We start from the raw sequence: 17195 nt of genomic DNA on the forward strand, positions 1-17195 counted from the left end.
ATATCTTTTTAACTATTCGATGCACGTGTGAGGATGAAAACAATCTATCGATCGTTACAATCACAAATAGCGACTCTTACCCTCGCCGACCGAGAATATGCATAGAATTCCTCACAAATGGGGAGAATCGACGTCATTCGACTTGACATCACCATGAACGAGTGATCGATCCATCATGATGCTTTCCGCCCACCAATGTAAATAACAAAATAAAAGCCCCTCCTCCCTCTATGCTACAATGCCAGATTCCAGACTCGAAGCCTTCCTCGCTGGCGAAAAAGCACTCTCCTCCAAACCACCACCTCAAGAATCCTCCTCCACCATGGCTCCCCTAACCAACACCCAAGTCCCCCTCGCCTTCGCCTCCTGCTCCATCGGCTGCAAACCCTCGCACACGCTGCCCAAAAAACTCCAAGCCATCGCCTCCGCCGGCTTCACCGCCATCGAGCTCTCGATGCCCGACATCGTCGCCTTCGCCAACCTGCACCTCCGCCCGCACAAGCAAGGCGACACGGCCTCGGACTCCTTCGGGCCCCGCGACTACGACGACCTCGCCGAAGCAGCCAAAGTCATCAAAACCCAATGCGACGCGCAGGGCCTCAAGATCCTCATCCTGCAGCCCTTCGCGAACTTCGAGGGCTGGCCGGCCGACTCGCCGGAGCGCAAGGACGCTTTCGAGCGCCTGGCGGGCTGGATGCGCATCATGGAGGCGGCGGGCACGGACATGCTGCAGGTGGGCTCGTCGGACTCGCCGGCGGAGAAGATCGGGACGGACCGCGAGCGGTTCGTGAGCGATTTGAGAGAGCTCGCGGACCGGTTGGCCACCAAGGGGTTCCGGTGCGCGTACGAGAACTGGTGCTGGTCGACGCACGCGCCGGACTGGAAGGACGTGTGGGATATTTGTCAGAAGGTCGACAGGGAGAATTTCGGGCTGTGCTTGGACACCTTCCAGTATGCGTCTATCCCCCCTCCCCCCCCCACATGAATCCAAACCAAACCCAAACTAACACCACCCCCTCCCAGATCCGCCGGCGGCGAATACGCCGACCCCACGACGCCCTCGGGCCTCCTCTCCGACGGCCGCGACGCCTCCCAGCTCCAAGCCGACTGGCGCGCCTCCTGCCAAACCCTCGCGTCCAGCATCCCCGCCTCGAAAATCTTCTTCCTGCAAATCTCCGACGCCTACCGCATGGACCCGCCGCTGGAAGACAAAGCCGACTCGAATGGGATGCGGCCGCGCGCGCGCTGGAGTTCGGCGTACCGCCCCGTGCCCTACCAGGGGTACTTGCCGTGCGCGGACTTTGCGCGCGCGGTGCTGCAGACGGGGTTCCGGGGGTATTTTAGCTACGAGGTGTTTGATCAGGGGCCGGATGGGAAGGGGAAGGACTACGAGATGGGGGAGTTTGCGAGGGAGGCGATGGGGACGCAGGAGAGGTTGTTGAGGGAGTGTGAGGAGGGGTCTTGAGTGGGGTGGAGGGATGTTATGACATGGAATGAAACGATATGATACGTGAAACGACATGATTTGGTGGGTGGATAGAGGGCCAGCAATGAAGTCTTACGTGGCCAGAAGTGCTCTAAAATGTATTTTGCATTGTGTATGGCTCGTTTATCGCGGATGACTTGCGTGGCTCTCTCCCCCTTTTTGTCCGTCTTGATCTAGGTATCGTCTTCACTCCGCCTCCCCCTCCTCCATCCTCCGCAGCAAATTCTCAATCTTCCTCCTCTCAAACGGGAACCAAACGGGGTACAAAAACGGCCTCAGATCGTACCGATTGTCGTCCGGCGTGTAACTCTCCAAGTACAAGCCCGGCGTCATCGTCGTCATCTTATGCCTATTGATCGCGTAAAACTTCATGAAATCCGCGACCTTCTGATAAACCTGCCGCGGGCGCATGTGGTCGCTCCAGTCGACAGCCAGCCGCTCGAACATGCCGACCATGCCCAGTTTAAACGTTTTGCGCAGGCGGCCGAGCGTCGAGAGCTCGTCGTAGGTGAAGCCCATGTCGGCTTCGTCGGACTGGACGTAGGAGGCGGTGATGGGCTCGAGTTCGGCGGTCGGGACGGCGGTGATGAAGGAGTGCAGGATGGGGAGGGCGAAGTGGGTTTCGGCCCAGGCGATGAAGGACTTCAAGTCGGTTTTTGAGATGCCGCCGATGGGGTTGATGTCGGCGGAGGAGCAGTCGTATTTGGTCAGGTAGCCGCGCAGGCACTCGTCGACATTGGCGGAGCCGAGGACGAGGAGGTTGCCGGCGCTGCCGCGGGAGGAGGGGAGGAGCTGGGCGAGGCCGTAGGCGAGGACCATGCGGGAGCGGGATTGGAAGTTTTGGAGGGCGAGGTTTTCGGTGGGCTGGCCGCCGTCGGTTTTGAATTTGGGTTGGAAAGAGAGGGTGGAGGAGACGACTTCGAAGAGGGCGTTGAACATTGGGTCGATGTTGGTGTCGACGTGGTGGGCGCCGATGGCGGATGCGAGGTCGCGGGCGCGGTCGCGGGTTTCTTTGGACGATTGCTTTTGCATGCCCATGTAGACGGTTGTGAAGATGTGGTTGCAGAATTGCTGAGGAGTTAGCTGGGAGACGTCTTCGGTGCCGCCGCAGAGGCGTTTGGCGTCGGTGATGACTGCCTCGTTGCCCTCTTTGATTTCTTTGATGACCAGGCGACACATGCTGAAGACGATGGTTGCGGTCGCGCAACTGTCGATGCCGCCGCTGAGCGGGACGAGATAGCCAGCTGTCCTGCTTCGACGAAGGTAGTCCCACAGCCAACATGCCGGACCCAAAGCGATTTCTTCTTCGGGGACATGGTAGAATGGGTTGATAGCTGGAGAGAGTCGTTGGCGCGGATCAAGCGCTTTCGCAGATTTGCAGAGCTTGTAGTCAACTTGTATCCGCTCGAGCTTGTGAACATTCGGATCGTTCGCCTGCATGCCACGACTACGTGAAGTCCTCCATGCCCAGATCTCGTCCAAGTCTACGGTGGCGGTCTGCACCTCCACATCGCGGAGGGAGAACTGCGAGCCTTGAGCAAGCACATGGCCGGAGTTGAGGATGAGCGAGCAGCCGTCGTAGTACAGACGATCACCATCACAACCTCTCTGGTTGGAGTACATGTAAACACCGCCAGTCTTGGCAGTGGCTTCTTTGATCAGGTTGATGCGGGTGTCAAGCTTACGCAGCTCATGGTGACTACCACTGGAGTTCATGACAATCTCGATACCAGCCAGACTGTAGAGAGAGTGCGGTGAGTTTGGCGTCCAGAGCTCCTCACACGTCTCGGACGCAAACGATCCATCAAGGGCTTCGAAGGCGACTTCACCGATACGGCAGCGTTTCTGCTTAGCCGCAAGGTCCTGGATTACAGGAGGCAAAGCATAGTCGTCCACCCTTCCTCGAGGCCACGGGGTGAAGTACCTCATCTCCCTGAAGTTGCCATCGTTGCAGAGATCCAACTTGGGTCTGATGGCCAGCACCTCGCCGTTGAGAGCGATGAGTCTTGCATTGTAGCTGCATCCTCGGTGCTGGATGGGCAGACCAAGGTCGACGATGATGTCCTGACACTCCGGACGCGAAATGATGTCCGCGGCGACGTCCCAGGAGTTGGCGTACACATCGTTCTCCAGCCAGTGGTCCAGCAGGCCATACCCAGGGATGCAGAGCTCGGGCGTGAGGATGATTGAAGCGCCCTTGGCCTTGGCTTGGGTGATTGCTTCGACAATGCGGTCCCTGTTTCCGTCGTAGTCGAGCACCCACTGGTTCAGCTGGGAGGTGGCCAGCACGCACTTTCGAGTCATTGTGTCGATGGTTGATTAAATTGCTTGGTCGGTGTTGCGGCAAAGCTGGGCCGACGTTGGACTCCCGCGGTCTGACGTTCCGCTGGCCGTGGCCGTTGGAGGCGGCAGCTCGCGAAAGGTTCGGCTAGCACGGAGAGTTCGGGACTAAGATCACGTGGACCGTGGGCAGCGGCCGCTGCAAAAAAGTCGGTGGCGATGGGATGGTGGTATGTCACTGCCGAGGAGCCGTCACGACAGCGGCGACATTGGATTGTCGTACATGAAAGTAGGGATCATCGGTGTTGCTGTTACATTGGTACCATGCCCAGTAGCTGCAGGTTCACGCTCGCTCCAGCCACTCGTGCGGGCGTGATGCAGCCTGCTTCGGCACTCCATCTCTTCACCTGCAGCGAACGCTATCAAGCTGTGGCGAGGCGAGCCAATCACCGGACCGGAGAGATGCACTTCCGGCGCAAACTAGGCGATGCAGATGGGGCGCCGTGAACGCTACGTGCGGGTTTTTGTGGGCAGGCCGTTGGAGCCGCTTGCCGTGCATGTGCACAAGAGCGTGCACCACGGACGATCTGGCCGAGAGCGGCATGGATGCGCGGCGATGGGCAGCGACCGAGGCATTGCGTTTGCGGAGGAGCAGCGTCGGTGTTGGGCACTGCGACGAATAAACCAGCGACGTGCTGGCACACGGGCGGGCGCACAGCGGCCGTGCAGCAGCTCAATCAACGCTGACACCGCAATCTCGCTCTACCTGAGGCAGGCGTGAGGCCAACAATCTCGCGGGCGCCAAGCACGATCTTAGTGTGTTGCCGGGAGACGCTGGCACGGTGGCTCTCTGCCAGGCATGGCCAGAGCTTTCCCTAGCTCGCTATCGAGCCCTCGCCGTGCCTCACTGCCAGAGCGCCTGCTGCTGCCGCTGCCACCGCTACAAATACCCGCGAGCCCGCCCGCCACCGCTGCGCCGCCGCTCTTCTGCTCGTCAGACACACAGCTCCATCTTCACCGCACCGCTCAGCCTCCGCGCCTCTGCCATTGATACGCCATCGTCCCTCCATCGCCGCCGACACCCAGGTACGTATTGCCCCAACAGCGCCGCCCCAGCGCTCGCCCAGCCCAGCGCCAGCCCGTCCAAACGCACGGCCGGCCTGTTCACGCAGACGATCATCTTGCTGACGCGGTGTGCGCCACCTCCAGATCTCCATCTCCACGTCTCAAACCCCTCTCCTCCGCAAGCATGCGTTACTCCGCCGTCTTCCTCGCCGCCACGGCATTCTCCAGCCTGGGCCTCGCCCAGAGCGGCACCAACGAGACCGGCACTGGCCCCACCATTGATGCCAACAGCGTTCCCTACCAGGAGCGCCAGAACTGGTGCCGTTCCCAGACACAGACCTGCCCTCAGATCTGCGATGGCCGCTTCGACTCCAACACTTGCGACCCGGTAAGCGCTGTCTTTATGCCATCAATCGCACGACCAATCGCTGACTTCCCACAGAACACCCTGACCTACGGCTGCGTCTGCGCCGACGGCACCACCCCCAACACCTCCGACTACGAGCAGACTCTGCCCAGCTTCGTCTGCCGCAAGTACAGGGACCAGTGCGTCGCCAACAACCCTACGGACAAGGACGCCCAGGACGCCTGCCTGGCCATCGAGTGCGGCACCAAGCTCCCGACCGAAGACTCCGCCAGCAGCACCGTCTCCTCCGCTTCCAGCGCCACCGAGTCCGCCAGCAGCACCGGCTCCGGCTCCTCCGAGGCCTCCGAGACCGCCAGCTCGACGTCCGGCAGCGAGGAGGCCGCCTCGCAGACTGCCTCCGACGGCGCGGCTTCCGCCACCGCCGACTCCGCCGCCGTCGCCCTCAACCTCGCCAGCACCTACGGCACCGGCCTGCTCGCCGCCGGCATCCTCGGCGCCTTCGGCCTCGCTTTGTAAATCGAATCGATCGTCGATTGATTGATGCTCGGCAACAGCGTTGGCGTAGGCGTCGGCGCGGACAAAAGCCACATGTAAAGAGCTCGCAAGGGCAAGGGCAGCGTGCGGACACCGGGCTATCCTCGAGCTCGGTCTAGTTCGGTCGGTGGCCCTGCGCTTCTTCATCTTCACCATTCACGACTTTCGAAACCAAAAAAACCTTTTCACGACTTTCCAACGAACGAAATCCCACCACCTCCGAGACGCGCAGCAAAAGAAGAGGGAGAGAGAGAGAGAGAGAGGAGGAAGTCGACGCGGTAATGTTTGTTTGCTTGCTTGTTGGATGCGATCTCCGGCATTGCAGGGGCGAGAGGAGCAGGGTGGCTTTCAGTATAATCATTGTTCCTCTTTCTTCTTACTTCTCGTACCAGCCAATGTCCGCTCGGACTGCGGCGGCTTTAGCACTGTAATGAACAGGAACGAATTCATTTACAACATCTCTTCATTTATCATTTCGGACGTGACGTCTAGGTTCACCAATCGACATTGCATCGATCAAGCTTAATCACCCAACCTTCTTCCTCACCAGACCTATAAACACGGCCAAAGCAAAGGTCAGCATGCCCCATCCCTTCACCTCACGCACAAAGCAACCTCAATCCGCAACTCCGACGCAACGAACATGTACCCGACCTGCAAACACCTCGCGAATCCGGCTGCTTCGGGCGTGGTCCCACGAAGGACATACTGTCACAGGCTTCCTCTCGTCGCGGCTACCTTATGGCAGTCGGAGAATCAGGGCACGTCTGTCTGGGTGCATTGTATGTTTTGAATTCTGAAGCAACAAGCGGGCGCGGAAGGATTGGCAATGCGTTTCATGCCGACGGGTGGGTTTCAAGATGATTTGCCCCGAGAGGTTTGGAAAGATACGTACGTGATGTTCAGGGTCCTGGTTGGAGCTGTTTCACCATCGTGAGGTGCCTATCACACCACACCCCACGCCGTTTCATCAGCCGTCGAACTTCGGAGGGCGTGAGAGGACGTGACAGCGCGTTTGAGGATCGCAGCCCCTACCTAGGGCTTCGGAGCATGTATCGCATCTCATCTCATCTCATCACATCGGATTCCGCGCCGCGCCGCGCAGTGAGTTTGAGTTTGGGAACCATCAGTGAATCTTCTTCACAATCGTCCGGCCGGAGCCGTTCTGTGGTTCTAAAAGCTTACCTACCCATACATATGTAGGTACCTGACCCCAAGCTCCATCGACCGTACCTAGGCCGAACCGTGGATGCCCCGTTCTCTAATTCTCCTTCCTACTAGCCTTTTTTTTTTTCGCCGATTCGCTACGATTGGACACCGCTTCGCTCCTCATCAATTGGCCCTGTAAATATGTACCTCACCTGCGCACTCGCAACGCCCACGCCCCCAAACACCCAACCCCCACCGCCCGTTTCACCCACCTCCAATCCTCATTCCCCCCCGACTCGAGCGCCGACAGCCGGCATCGAGTCATGAACCGAGCATGATTTGCACCTCACGCGCCAACACCTCCTACTCGCCGCAGCCGTGCACTGCGCGGAAAGGGAGGGAGTCCCCTGTGTGCAGCAATGCGGCTGCAGTGCCGGCCGCCGCCGCCGCCGCATCACCCCACGAGCGCATGGGTGTCACCGCTCAGAGCGCCACGTGATGTGAGGCGGTGATGTGAGGCTCTGCTGCGGTGCGCTTGCCTACCTTATCTATCGTGCTGCAGCGCAGATTGTTGCGCCTTGCGGTTTCCTTTGGTGGGTAGTTCGATGGGTGCGGTGTGGTGGCACGCGGCGCAGGAACAGCGCATAGGTGCAGGTACGGTGCGTAGGTAGCTGGGGTGGGTTGGTGCTGGCTGGCTGGGAGGTGGGTGACGTGACGTGACAGGGTGTAGGTACTACTACTGCTACTGCACACTGGCAGAGCACTGTGTTGTACTGTCCTGTCGAGTCCCCCTTTCACTTCCTCAGTCCGCCCATCTTCACCATTCTCACGCTCACAGCGGCGTGCATTCCGTCCGCCGCGCCAGAACGCACGTGGTGCAGCGAGCGCTGGCGTCCTAGCAGCACGCACGGAGTCGCGGGTGTTCCGGGCGCGAACCGGGCCGGCAGTGGCCGGGGCCGGGCAGCGGGGCGGGCTTTGAGAGCCAGTCCAGGTTCCTGCAGATCGAGGCGGCGCAGGAGCCAGTGGGCGGCTTGGGCGCTGGGTTGGTCTGTTACGTCGGTCGAGAGACGAGTGCTGGTGTGCCTGGCCTGGTCGGCGGGATGGCGGCTCTGGGCGGGGAAACGTCTACGGTAGGTGTTGCAAGGTGCAAGGGTTGGGATGATGGCAAGAGGGTGGGTGATAGGTCGTTTTTTGGCTCCGGAGTAATGGGGAGAAGGTTGGTTGTCAGACGGGGATGGCGGCTTGCGGTGCCTGCCGGCTGGCTGGGGGGTGTGGGAGTTGGAGTGGGAGTGGGTTGTGAGGTGCAGTGTGTGATGATGAGCAGATGGGAGGGCACACCTGTTTCCTCCAACGACGACGCCGCGGAGTGCGGTCTATGAGTAGTGAATCTCGTGAGTGTAGACGGACGCACTCTCTCAGGCGGATCCCCGCTCGACGGGCTCGCGCAGGCTGCGGTGAAGGGCTGTCTGCGCCGTGAGTCGTGACAAGCTGACAGCGGAGACGGCGTTCCTGGCTGCAGCGCCCGTTGGAGGACTCGGAGGATCAGTGTGCATGCTGCCGCTGTAGGCGTCGCCGTGGCCGTGGCCGTTCGAGAGTTGCGGCGTGGCACGTGCAGCGGCGTCCGGGCCTCTGGCCTGTCTGCCCTGCCCTGCTGCCCTGCTCTGATCCCGCCCGGCACTCCTGCCTGCCTGCCTGACACGGCACTCTGTCGCACACCTCACACCTCGCCCTTCGCGCTCGCCTTGCCTCATACCTCCAGACACCTCACCTGCCTCACTGCCTCACTTCTCTCCCCGCGAACATCCCATTCGCGCCTCGCCCCGCCAGCGACCAGCCGCGTTTGCACCCAAAGCAAGCTGCCTGCCAAGCCCCGACCTGCTCCCCCAGTCCAGCCCGATCCGCCGGCAGACGTTGGCCGCGCGAGACATCATCCAAGACCTGACATACCACCTCGACCCCGACCGCGTCCTCTCCCCATACTCCCCCCTCGACACGCCGCCTCCGCCGCCGTGAGACATCGGCTGTGCTCCTGGAGCCCGACTCCGCGATCCGATTGCCGCACGCTCTCCCTCACCACGCCGTTGCACCCGTCCACGTCGCCCGGCTAAACGCTTGCTCGCTCGCACCTCAATTACATCCGCATCAGCATGCGATGAGCCTACCGCGAATGCATCCGCCGCCATGCAAGCCCCAGGCCACCACCAGTGGGCGCAGCAGGAACAGCAGTTCGACGTGATGCGCTCCCAGCACACCCGCGACAACACGTCTCCGCCGCCCTTTGTGGGCGCTAACGTCAATGGCCCTGTCGATCCCTCGGACTTCTACCAGACTTCGTTCACACCCACGCCCCCGCCGTTGGAGCAGCAATCTGCCTCCATGGAACACTCTCTACCTGCTGCCGTGCAGACCGTCAGTGCGGGCGCGTCTACTACACAAGCAGCGCACAGGGCTGTCTCACGGTCACCCTCGAGGAACAAACTCCGCAGCGCTTCTGGCTCTGCAAATTCCGGCGTACCCTCCGCTGGGAAATCACTGAACAACGCGAGGTCGCAGCCGGTGCTGCTGCCATCCTCGCGCGCTCCGGGTACCGTCAAGGACATCGCCAACAGGTTCAATCGCAACGCAGCACCGGGCGTCGCTCAGCCTGACCTAGCGGTACGGACGAGTAATGAGAGATATCGACGCGACATTTCCAAGAACAGATCTCCGACCAGTCCAACTAAGAGCGGGACTGGGGTTACGAAGCTACAGAAGAGGAGGCCTGGACAGCCGAGATCGCCGCACAAGAGCCCGTCCACATCGTTTGACACCGGCAGTTCTTTCGGTTCTGGCACTTTAAGCACGAAGAGTCAGCCGCATGCCGCTTTCAGTCCGCGACAGGCGAGACAGAAGGAGCAGAAGGACAGCCGGCCTCTTTTTGGCGAGATAACAGCGGACGGCCAGTGGAACGGCAACTTCATGTTGGACAAATACGGGCCACTGCCCACTTTCCATTCTGCAGCGCGTCGAGAAAGCGATGGCAGCATTGCGCTGAGCCATGGGAGAAGCCAGTCGCATCACGAGATCTATCAGCCTTCATTTCCTCGTGAGAACCACAGGCTTCACCATCAGCGCAGCAGGAGTGAAATGGATGCTTACATGCCGGCGCAACCACCTAGTATGCCAAACCTCCAAACAGCGAATATTCCGATCCTCAGCCCCTCGGGAACGTATTCTGCGAAATCGACCTTACGCAAGGATTCACCGACTTCGCGCATACCCATTAAAAACGCACATAAGTCCCGCGATTCTTCTACCTCAGCACCTCAATCGCGAGCCAGCTCTTCATTGTCGAACTACGGCGGACGAAATAGGCTTTCGAAATCGCCAACTCGCGTGAAACAGCACTTGAACAAGGAGAACGAGAAGCCCGCGACAATACACAGCCGAAGATACAACCCACCACCTTTGACGACGAGCAACAACAACCAGCTACTTTCAGCGAAGATCGTAGCTCCTCCGCCGAAAACTTCGCCGCCCTTGCGCTCCTCCAGACCCCGACAGCCGGTCAGCGCCGCGACAACGGCAGCGAGCCGAGCACGTGCAGCAGGCGATCGCGCGCACAATAGCACAGCCAAAGGACGACCCAGTGAACAGTGGCTCGGGAAGCCGTACGACGCATCTCGGGAGCACACAAAGCGGAGGATTCCAGAGCTCGGCAAGGTCGATTTCGCGGAACGCCGCGCGCGAATACAGCAGGCGATATCGCAGAATCTTGAGGAAAGCAAATCGCAGGACGATCTGAAGAATAGATCGAGGAGCCGATCGCGTCAGCCTTCGGTCGAGGAGTCCCCGGAAGCAGTTGCTGGTGCTCTGGCTGACGACGGAGTTAACGAGGTCGATCAGCACCAGGCGTCTGAGCTTAATCAGGAGACTCAAGAAATGGCCCTGCAGCCAAGGAGTGAAACGATGCTGGAGAGGCCGAGAGGCCTGAGTCTGGACACTAACTCGCTAGGTCTGCCGAGAGGACTGCTTGATCCAGCAGAACCCTTGACAGCCGGTACTGACCACACTGATTTTGAGCTTGACGACGAGAGCCCCGTCCTTGGTCATGCTTCTCATCAACGCAACCAGTCTCGTGAGATGCAAGAGGTGCAGCCTCAGCTTTTGACTTCGGCAACATACCAATCAGCGCCGAGCCATTCAGCACATCTTGAAGCGGATCAAAACAACGTTCAAGGGACATATTCAAATCCCGTCCGAAATAGTATCCTGGACAATGTCATGCTCATGCGGCAACAGAGCGGGTCTTCCTCGAACAAATCCTCAGCCGACGATGGCTATGAGGCCAGCGGACCTTCGGCGGAAGAATCTTCCTCAATTGATGCAGATGACGGCTGGGGAATCGGGACTGCCTTGACTGCCGACCAAGGTTCAATAAGAATAATGTTCGACAATGAACCTGCCCCGGCACAAAATGGTCTGCAACATGAGCACCAGCCGAACGAGTTCCATGCAATCGGACACGACCATGGTAACGGCGCTCTTCAGGATGAAGCCGCGAACAGTCAAGCGCAGAGCCATGACGCTTTCACGGCCAATGGCTGGACCGAGTCCCCTGATCGCGAGGAGTTCCAAAACAGCGAACTTCAGGAAACACCTCGAAAGAACGACAACCGACAGGATACGCTCAAACCGGCGGCTTTCCAGCCTGCGACCGCCATAGCCGTTACTAGCGACGATGTCGTACCCAACACTGCCATTTCCCGGGCATTGGACGAGTACAACACCACTGGCGTCATCGCACCCGATTTGTTGCGCGAGATGGAGAAGCACTCAGTCGACCTCGAGAGGCTGTCTCACAACGGCGGTTCGGACGCGATCATGATCCAGAACTTGTTGGATAGCATCGCGAGCCAGCGATCAATGACACCGCCTCCCTTGGACGAACCGTCTCGAAGCAATTCTCAGTATGATCTGCCGGCTGTCACGCCTGATACACCACCGGACGCGGATATCACGATGGGCACGGCTGTCGTGTTTGGTCGCGAGGATGACGGGTTCCGCAATTTCGGCCGCACCGAGGATGTGGACAATCAAGGTGAAGACGGTCTTCAACCTCCACCTGAGGTGCATGTGCAGGAGGACGAAGATGATTTCGCAACCCAGATCAGGAAGGCGAACGAGCAGTGGGAGAGGAAGCAACGCGGTGAGGAGGACACGGAGGATGCGCAGGACGAATTCAGGCCGCCGACTCCCCCTCCCAAGGACTTGGGCTACACTCCAAGGTCCAGCACCGGCCCTACGAACGAGTCAATCTCTGCCAATCTCATGACTGAAGGCTTGCGCATATCGACCTCCGGCCAACTCGATCTGTCGCAAATCCACGCCGCAGGGGACAGCGCGAAGAACAGTGTCACCGACTCTGCTCCGCCGTCTCAGCTGCCGTCGCCAGGCTTTGCGCCTCCGCTGCCGAACCATGCCCCGCCGCCACCTCCGCCTGTTCCAGCACTTCCCAATGGCATGTCTGAAGCGCCGCATATCCCTGCTCCGCCCATGGAGAGAGCTTCTAGTGAGGCGTCACCGCGTCTTCTCAAGAATCTGTGGGGCCCCAGTCCTGGCTCGTCTCGCCCCTCTGTCGACAGCCAGCGTCACCCGCCGCCTCTTCCGAGCTCTGTGTCCATGTCATCGTTTGGTGCTGATTCTACCCGTGTTCCCTCCCTGGATGTGGGACGCGACAGTAACGGCAAGCCCGTGAAGACAGCCTCGCCCGGCCCTGAGCAGAAGCGGCTGCAGAAGCGCCGGCACGTCATCATGGAGCTGCTGAACACCGAGAACAGCTATCATCAGGACTTGAAGATCATAGAAGACATCTACAAGGCTACTGTCGACGACTTCGTCAGCGCCGAGGACAAGAAGACGCTGTTCGGCAACTGCGACGAGATCGAGCGTTTCTCGCTGAAGTTCTACGACGAGCTGCGGAAGGCTGTGACGTCGATCTATCAGCCTTCGAAGAGCACGCGCTGGCACGGCAAGCGCGGGAGTATTTCTACGACTCAGAGCGACGGCACGAATTCGAGCTCTGAGTCTGTTGACGAGGAGAAGGACCGTGGCACGACGATCGGCAAGTGCTTCTTGGAGAACCTCAATTACATGGAGTTGATCTACGGCAACTACCTCAAGAACCACGACGCCGCCAACCAGAGGCTCTCGGCTCTCCAGAGCAATCCTACAGTCAAATGCTGGCTGGATGAGTGCCACAACAACGCAAGCGATATCACCTCGGCGTGGGACTTGGATTCTCTCCTTGTCAAGCCTACGCAGCGCGTTTCCAAGTATCCTCTCATGCTGCAGCAACTTCTCGACTCTACACCGAGCGATCACCCGGATCACGATGCGCTCAAAGCCGCATCGAAGGATTCCATCGCCATGCTCACTCGAATCAACGAGGCGAAGAAGCGGGCGGATCTCGTCGAGCAGATGATCGGTCGCAACAAGGGCAAGGAGTCCGACGTCCGCACTGGCCTAGCCAAAGCCTTCGGCCGCCGGACGGAGAAGCTGAGGGAACGTGTCGGCATCAACGAGGCTTTCCAAGACGCGGACTTCGACGCCCTCGCGCACAAGTTCGGCGGACACTACATCCGGCTGCAGATCTGCATGCGCGACGTCCAAGACTACGTCAACCAGGCCAGCAGGGCGGTCGAGCAGATCAATGCATTCGCCACCGCGCTCGAGGCCTACGGTGACGTCTCGCACGGCAGCCTGCCTGAGGTTTCGAGCAAGTGGCGTCGCTACGGGCATGCCATTCGCGATCTGACCGCAGTCGCTCTGGCGGAGCACAAGGCGACCCTGCACAAACGCGTCGTCGCGCCTATGATCGCCTGCATCAAGCTGCACGAGAACCCCCAGGCCGCCATCGCCAAGCGCAAGAAGCGGATCGTCGACTACGCGCGGTGCAAGTCGATCGAGAAGCGCGGCGAGAAGCCCGACAAGAAGACTGCTGAGGCCGCCGATATGTACGTCGCGCTGAACGACCAGCTCAAGCTCGACCTGCCGAAGCTCTATGAGCTGACTGGCTCGCTGGTCCGCGCGTGTCTCAATTGCTTCCTGGACATCCAGCTCACGTGGCAGGATACGTGGCAGAAGAAGCTGCGGCCTTTGATCGAGGAGGCCGACATTCCTCTCAGCCTCCAAGATATTGGTCCTGCTTTCCACGCGGACTATGAGATCGTGAGGTCGAAGATCATGGAGCTGAACATCGTCAATGGCTCGGCTATTGCGAATGCGGACAACTTCTTGTCGCCTACGAACACTATTATTGGCGACTCTGACTCTGGCTATAACAAGCGGCCCTCGACTTTGAGCAGCTCTAAGCGAACACTGTCAATGGGCAGCGAGGGCTCACCCAATTTGCACACGCCCAGCTCGAGCCAGAGGCAGAGCGGCATCAACACCCCCGACACCGCCGCCATGGAAGCCGCACTGCTACCAGGTGGGGGCCGCATGCGCTCCAGTTCCTCTGTCTCAACCCGCGGCTTCTCAGCAGCCAACTCCAGCTCCTCCTCCACCGCCAGGCAATGGTCCAACTCTATCAACACCTCCGGCCTCTACCCCTCAACCTCCACCACAACCTCCGGCCGCCCCTCAACAGCCAACCAGCCCAGCCCCACAACCGCCTTCCTCTCCCCGCGCCCAAGCGTCGACAACCCGCGCTCACCGCGCCCCTCCAGCAGCCAAACCTACTTCACCGCCCGCGGCATGGACGACATCCCCTCCCACCGCTTCAGCGGCATCTTCTCCTCCGCCATGCCCCCCTCCGACACCAGCCCCGACCTAACCCTCGTCCCCACCTCCTCGACCATCACGCCCTCCGCCCCGCAACAGCAAACCTCAAGCAACCCCCGCCCCGCCTCCTCGACTTCCACCCTCTCCACCTCCCGCTTGCCCGCCACAGACAGCACCTCCGTGCTCTTCGTCTGCGCCTCGCTCTTCGAGTTCAACATCGACAAGGCGCGCAAGGAAGGGGGATACCCGTACCTGACGTACGTGCAGGGCGAGGTCTTCGACGTCGTCGCGCAGAAGGGCGAACTTTGGCTGGCGAAGAACCAGGACGACGCGGGGAATAGTCTCGGCTGGATCTGGGAGCAGCACTTTGTGATTTTGTCGCAGGATTAGGTTTGGGGAGGGGTTTGATGGCGATGCGTTGAGGGAGGAGGGAGGAGGGAGGAGGGAGGAGACGGGGGTTGACGACGAGGGGTCTTGGGGGTTTTTTGTTTTTTTTTGGGCTCTGGTTTCGGGCTTTGCGTTTCGAGCGCGGGTTTTCCCTTTCTGCTTTTTTTTCCCCCTGGCTTTTGTTCGCGTTTTGGAGCGAGAACCCTAAGCGTGCGGACCTGCCCCTAGCGCGAGGGAGGAGGCGTGACCCGATGCGGCACTCTTCTCTCTTTCTTCTTTTGCCGATGCTTTCCTACCGAAGGGTTTCTTTACTACGCACGCAGGATACGAGCATCAGTCGTCACACATGGGCCAATCGACACACACACCCACACATACAGAGACCGCGAGGCGACCGGGAAGGCGAACAAAGGGTAATGCTTTTTTTTTTCTTTTTTTTTTTCTCTTTTCTGTGCTTTGATTTGGTTTGGCTTTGGGGTTTGGCGTTGCAAGGGGGGTTTGTGCACAGATGCGAATGGAATCGGGAATCGGGGCTTGGAATTGATCGAGAGGGTTCACTGGTGGGATGGGACGGAAAGTCCAGGCGTGGATCGTGTACATTATTTGGCCCGGCGAAAGGCAGGAAGGAGAGGAGAGGAGCGGAGTGGGTTGGGAAGGAAAGGATGAATGGCGGGCAGAGTATACATACATGTGAATGGGCCCCTGTGTATCGGAACCGGGAATGGCACTTTTTTTCGGGACTTGTGAACTCCTCCATCTGATCTTCAAACCCATCGCGCTAATGCTGTTGCCGCACCGTCGACGGATGCCCTGGTTTCCCGCTCAAGCACACCCGCCCGGGTCTTCGCTCCGTGAGTGGGGATGTCGAGGGGCCAAGTGAACGCCGAATTTGTGCACTCCTCAGACCAAATGGATGTGCCCATCGGCCGGCAGGTCGTCGGGGAACATGCGGACGCCCCGATCTCGTCCGCGACGACGGCGTTAGCTGGCTCGCTGCGCTCTTCGTTCTTGGGGTTTTGAGGCGGAAGGGCGCTGTTGTGCGTTGGTCGGATGCGGAGGCGGGCTGCCGGTCTGAGTTGCACGTGATGAGGGCGGGATCTGTGTTGGGATGGAGATGTGGATGTGAGTTCAACTACGGACGGGAGAAGGAATGGATGAGAGGGGGAGGTGCTGGGGGTTGGGCCGGAGGAGAGGGGATGCTCCAGAGCGGTGCAGATGAAGACCAAGATGAGGGCGGCCAATCGTTTGAACTTGGAAGATGTACAGTATCGAGGCATCTACATGATCTTACTGAGCCGCACCGGTGCGGTTGAGATAAGACAGTGCAGTGAAATGCAGGAAGAATAGACGGGACTGCCTCTATATGTGCTTGTGCTTGTTGAACAGACTGCGAGAGTACAAGAAACACGGCCGAACCCCCTGAGAGCGCATTCTGGGGCAACATCTACAAAGGGACTCGAAAACGCCTCTGGGTGATTTGAGATTCTTCCAATTCGAGCCTCCTCCAATTCTCACACTGCAGCCTTCCGTCCGCGCCTGAACGCCTCCCCTAGCCCCACCTGCACGAGGGCCCAAGACTCGGTGAAGCTCTGCTTGCAGCGCTGGTGGCGGCACGCTCAGCCCTGCCTAGTCGCTGTCGCTATCGCTGTCGCTGTCGGACTCTGGCGCACGAGAAATGTGCAGACCGACGAGCCGCGCGGTCTGCGGCGTCATGGCTCGCAGGTTATCTCGAGCGACGGCGGCAGCGTTCTTCGAAGCCGGCAGCGTCTGGCGCGAGCTGTAAGCTGCCGGTTTCCCGTGGTGCGGCGAGCGCTGGGCGGCAGGGCTGGACGAGCGAGTGGCTGCGGCGCTGCTGGCGGGCTTCGCGGTGTGCGACGAGCCCTTTTGGTGATGCTTGTCTGACGACTTGTGGCTCGGGGGGTTACTGGGCTTCTTAGAAGGAGCGTGGTGGCGTGAAGTGGCGCTGCTCGTGCCGCGGCCGGAAGAGAGGGCGTCCGGGTCTGGCGTTTTCGTTAGCGGGGGGAGTACAATTGTGGTATTCGCCCTATAGGCGAGACGGGAGGCTTACTGTTGCGCAGGAATGATTCGTAATCTGTGGACTCGTTGCGGCCGTTGCTGGAGCCCCTGGCCCACGTGCCGACATGCTGCAGATCATTCCGTTCG

At 59.8% G+C, this 17195-nt stretch overlaps 4 protein-coding genes across 4 annotated transcripts; 3 read left to right on the forward strand and 1 right to left on the reverse strand.

The window, feature by feature from the left end:
• The first annotated feature begins 3 nt into the window (after window positions 1-3).
• On the forward strand, window positions 4-1691 carry WHR41_02873 (uncharacterized protein). The gene is made up of 2 exons (XM_069371479.1): window positions 4-951; window positions 1024-1691. The coding sequence occupies exons 1-2, from the start codon at window positions 239-241 to the stop codon at window positions 1463-1465; spliced, it is 1155 nt and encodes a 384-aa protein (XP_069231604.1). The 5' UTR covers window positions 4-238; the 3' UTR covers window positions 1466-1691.
• On the reverse strand, window positions 1574-3790 carry WHR41_02874 (uncharacterized protein; the record flags this gene model as incomplete). Its single annotated transcript, XM_069371480.1, has 1 exon — window positions 1574-3790. One exon carries the CDS (start codon window positions 3788-3790, stop codon window positions 1673-1675), a length of 2118 nt encoding a protein of 705 aa, XP_069231599.1. The 3' UTR covers window positions 1574-1672.
• Window positions 3791-4672: 882 nt separating this feature from the next.
• On the forward strand, window positions 4673-6190 carry WHR41_02875 (uncharacterized protein). The gene is made up of 3 exons (XM_069371481.1): window positions 4673-4852; window positions 4976-5219; window positions 5274-6190. Exons 2-3 carry the CDS (start codon window positions 5016-5018, stop codon window positions 5712-5714), a joined length of 645 nt encoding a protein of 214 aa, XP_069231598.1. The 5' UTR covers window positions 4673-4852; window positions 4976-5015; the 3' UTR covers window positions 5715-6190.
• A 2872-nt stretch (window positions 6191-9062) lies between these two features.
• On the forward strand, window positions 9063-15035 carry WHR41_02876 (uncharacterized protein; the record flags this gene model as incomplete). Its single annotated transcript, XM_069371482.1, has 1 exon — window positions 9063-15035. The coding sequence occupies one exon, from the start codon at window positions 9063-9065 to the stop codon at window positions 15033-15035; it is 5973 nt and encodes a 1990-aa protein (XP_069231601.1).
• Window positions 15036-17195: the final 2160 nt, after the last annotated feature.

Source organism: Cladosporium halotolerans (assembly GCF_011745625.1).
Source record: "Cladosporium halotolerans strain TM138-S3 chromosome Unknown Sca7, whole genome shotgun sequence".
Lineage (NCBI taxonomy): Eukaryota > Fungi > Ascomycota > Dothideomycetes > Cladosporiales > Cladosporiaceae > Cladosporium > Cladosporium halotolerans.